The sequence below is a fragment of the Cystoisospora suis genome (assembly GCF_002600585.1).
Source record: "Cystoisospora suis strain Wien I chromosome Unknown contig_8238, whole genome shotgun sequence".
NCBI classification, from domain to species: Eukaryota; Apicomplexa; class Conoidasida; order Eucoccidiorida; family Sarcocystidae; genus Cystoisospora; species Cystoisospora suis.
Genome location: NW_027161021.1, coordinates 3,179 through 4,870, shown reverse-complemented (window position 1 = coordinate 4,870; position 1,692 = coordinate 3,179). Strand labels below are relative to the sequence as shown.

The 1,692-nt window shown below is 45.9% G+C and overlaps 1 protein-coding gene across 1 annotated transcript in view; it reads right to left on the bottom strand.

Annotated features, from left to right (window-relative positions):
- CSUI_010766 (kringle domain-containing protein) overlaps window positions 1-1,692 on the bottom strand; it is a gene marked incomplete at its 3' end in the record, with an annotated part of 6,580 nt that overhangs the window by 2,495 nt on the left and 2,393 nt on the right. Inside the window, exons 2-3 of the mRNA XM_068070867.1 lie at window positions 1,341-1,667; window positions 877-1,128 (exon numbers count right to left, since the gene is read on the bottom strand). Of these exons, the coding sequence (XP_067917157.1) occupies window positions 877-1,128; window positions 1,341-1,667 (579 nt within the window). The remainder of the gene's footprint in view (window positions 1-876; window positions 1,129-1,340; window positions 1,668-1,692) is intronic.

Genomic DNA, 1,692 nt, shown 5'->3' with positions numbered 1-1,692 from the left:
AGATAGATAGATAGATAGACTCTCAGCAGGAAAGACTCATGAAGAAAGAACACTTTTCTGTGATTAGGACGGTTGCGTTCTATGGTCGTCGTCATGAGGTGTACGTACAACTCCTAGCTAGAATTTCTTGGAGTAGACACCAGTGGCTGTCTCTCTCTCATATTATCAGGGGACAGTCGATGGTATGCTATGTCTGATAGCTACTCGATAACGATCCTTCATGAACGAGAAGCACCCCTTGTTAAAGCAGACATGCCCCCCGTACAGTACACAGCTAGTACAGAAAAAGAAAGAAAGAAGGTATATGAGAGATGATCTACCGTAGAGTTCTGCGGATAGATCTACTTCTCCAATGTGGGATAGAAAACAGCCCTTCATTGTACGCATTCGACCTAGTTAGTAGACATCCACGCTGGAGACATACAAGACACCCCCGAAACGGGAGAAAGAAGTGTCTAAGGACGGTGGGGAGTTAGGGCTGATCATATTAATATACCACTTTCGTACCAGCTCCCAACTAGCTAGGGGCTAACGACTCAGCTAGATTTCTAGTCTCAGTTCTTGCGGAAGAGTGAAGAAAGCGCCTCTCTAAGTGAACGCCCCCCGCTAACAAGGTATGACGAATACCTAAAGAGGCTGACATACCACACACTACTCTCTACCATACACACATCAGAATCTCACATACATACATGCATACATCTCCATACATTTCGTATTCGTATTCATACATTCATCCATACCTTCATAGACCCATCCATACTGATATATATGCATGCACGTATGGATGAGCTACCATCTGTATAGAGTTGCATAGTCCCCATATGCAGCAGGTCGACAGAAATGTTGCGGTGATCGCGGTGCCGTTGGACTTACTGCATGTCTCCGATTGAATCTGCAAAAGAGTCGCCTGCGGTTTCTCTGATAGGACTACACCTACAGGGTTCTCAGGCAGGCCTCCCAGACAATCGACTTTTCTATGGCAGTCATCGACGCATACAGCCTTAGCCGCCCAGTCAAGCTCGGCGGCTCTGAAGCACTTCCATGCTTCCGATGCTTCATGGAATCGATACAGCCACTCCGGAGATCCGCAGAATGCATCGTAAGCTTGTTGAAGGCGTGAGACAACTGCTCGATGCGAGAACAGAAAGAAAAAGAAAAGAGAGGCGAGAAGAGCATAGATAGATTAAAGATAGATAGATAGATAGATAGGAGTCGAGCTGTCGCAGTCGGTTCTTCTATCTCGATACATGTGTCCAATGCATAACCTCGTTTTGACAATTTTTTGCATGTGGAGAGACATGACTATGTAGATGTATTTGTATTATGCAGTTGCTTACCACAGTATGTCTGCCTCCATGCAGGGCCTAGAATATCTTGAGGAAGTTTTTGAGCGTCAGAGAGAGAAAGTAGAGAGCTGCTGTGAGGCACGCCTTCACACTCAATAAGAGCTCCGCAAGCATCGACACATACAGCCGCTAGGCCTGAGAAGTCAAGATTCGTTCCTGCAAAACAATAGTAACCGCCGTTATGAACTCGCATGTACTTCCACTTTGTCTGCATAGCTTCTCCTTGTTCTATACATAGCCAGTTGAATCGCTTCTGTAAAGGTGAGTATAAGAAGTCCCTATCGGCACGGCCGTCTTGAGTAGACTCGTCGTCGTCCCCTGCAAACAAAACGATAGATAGATA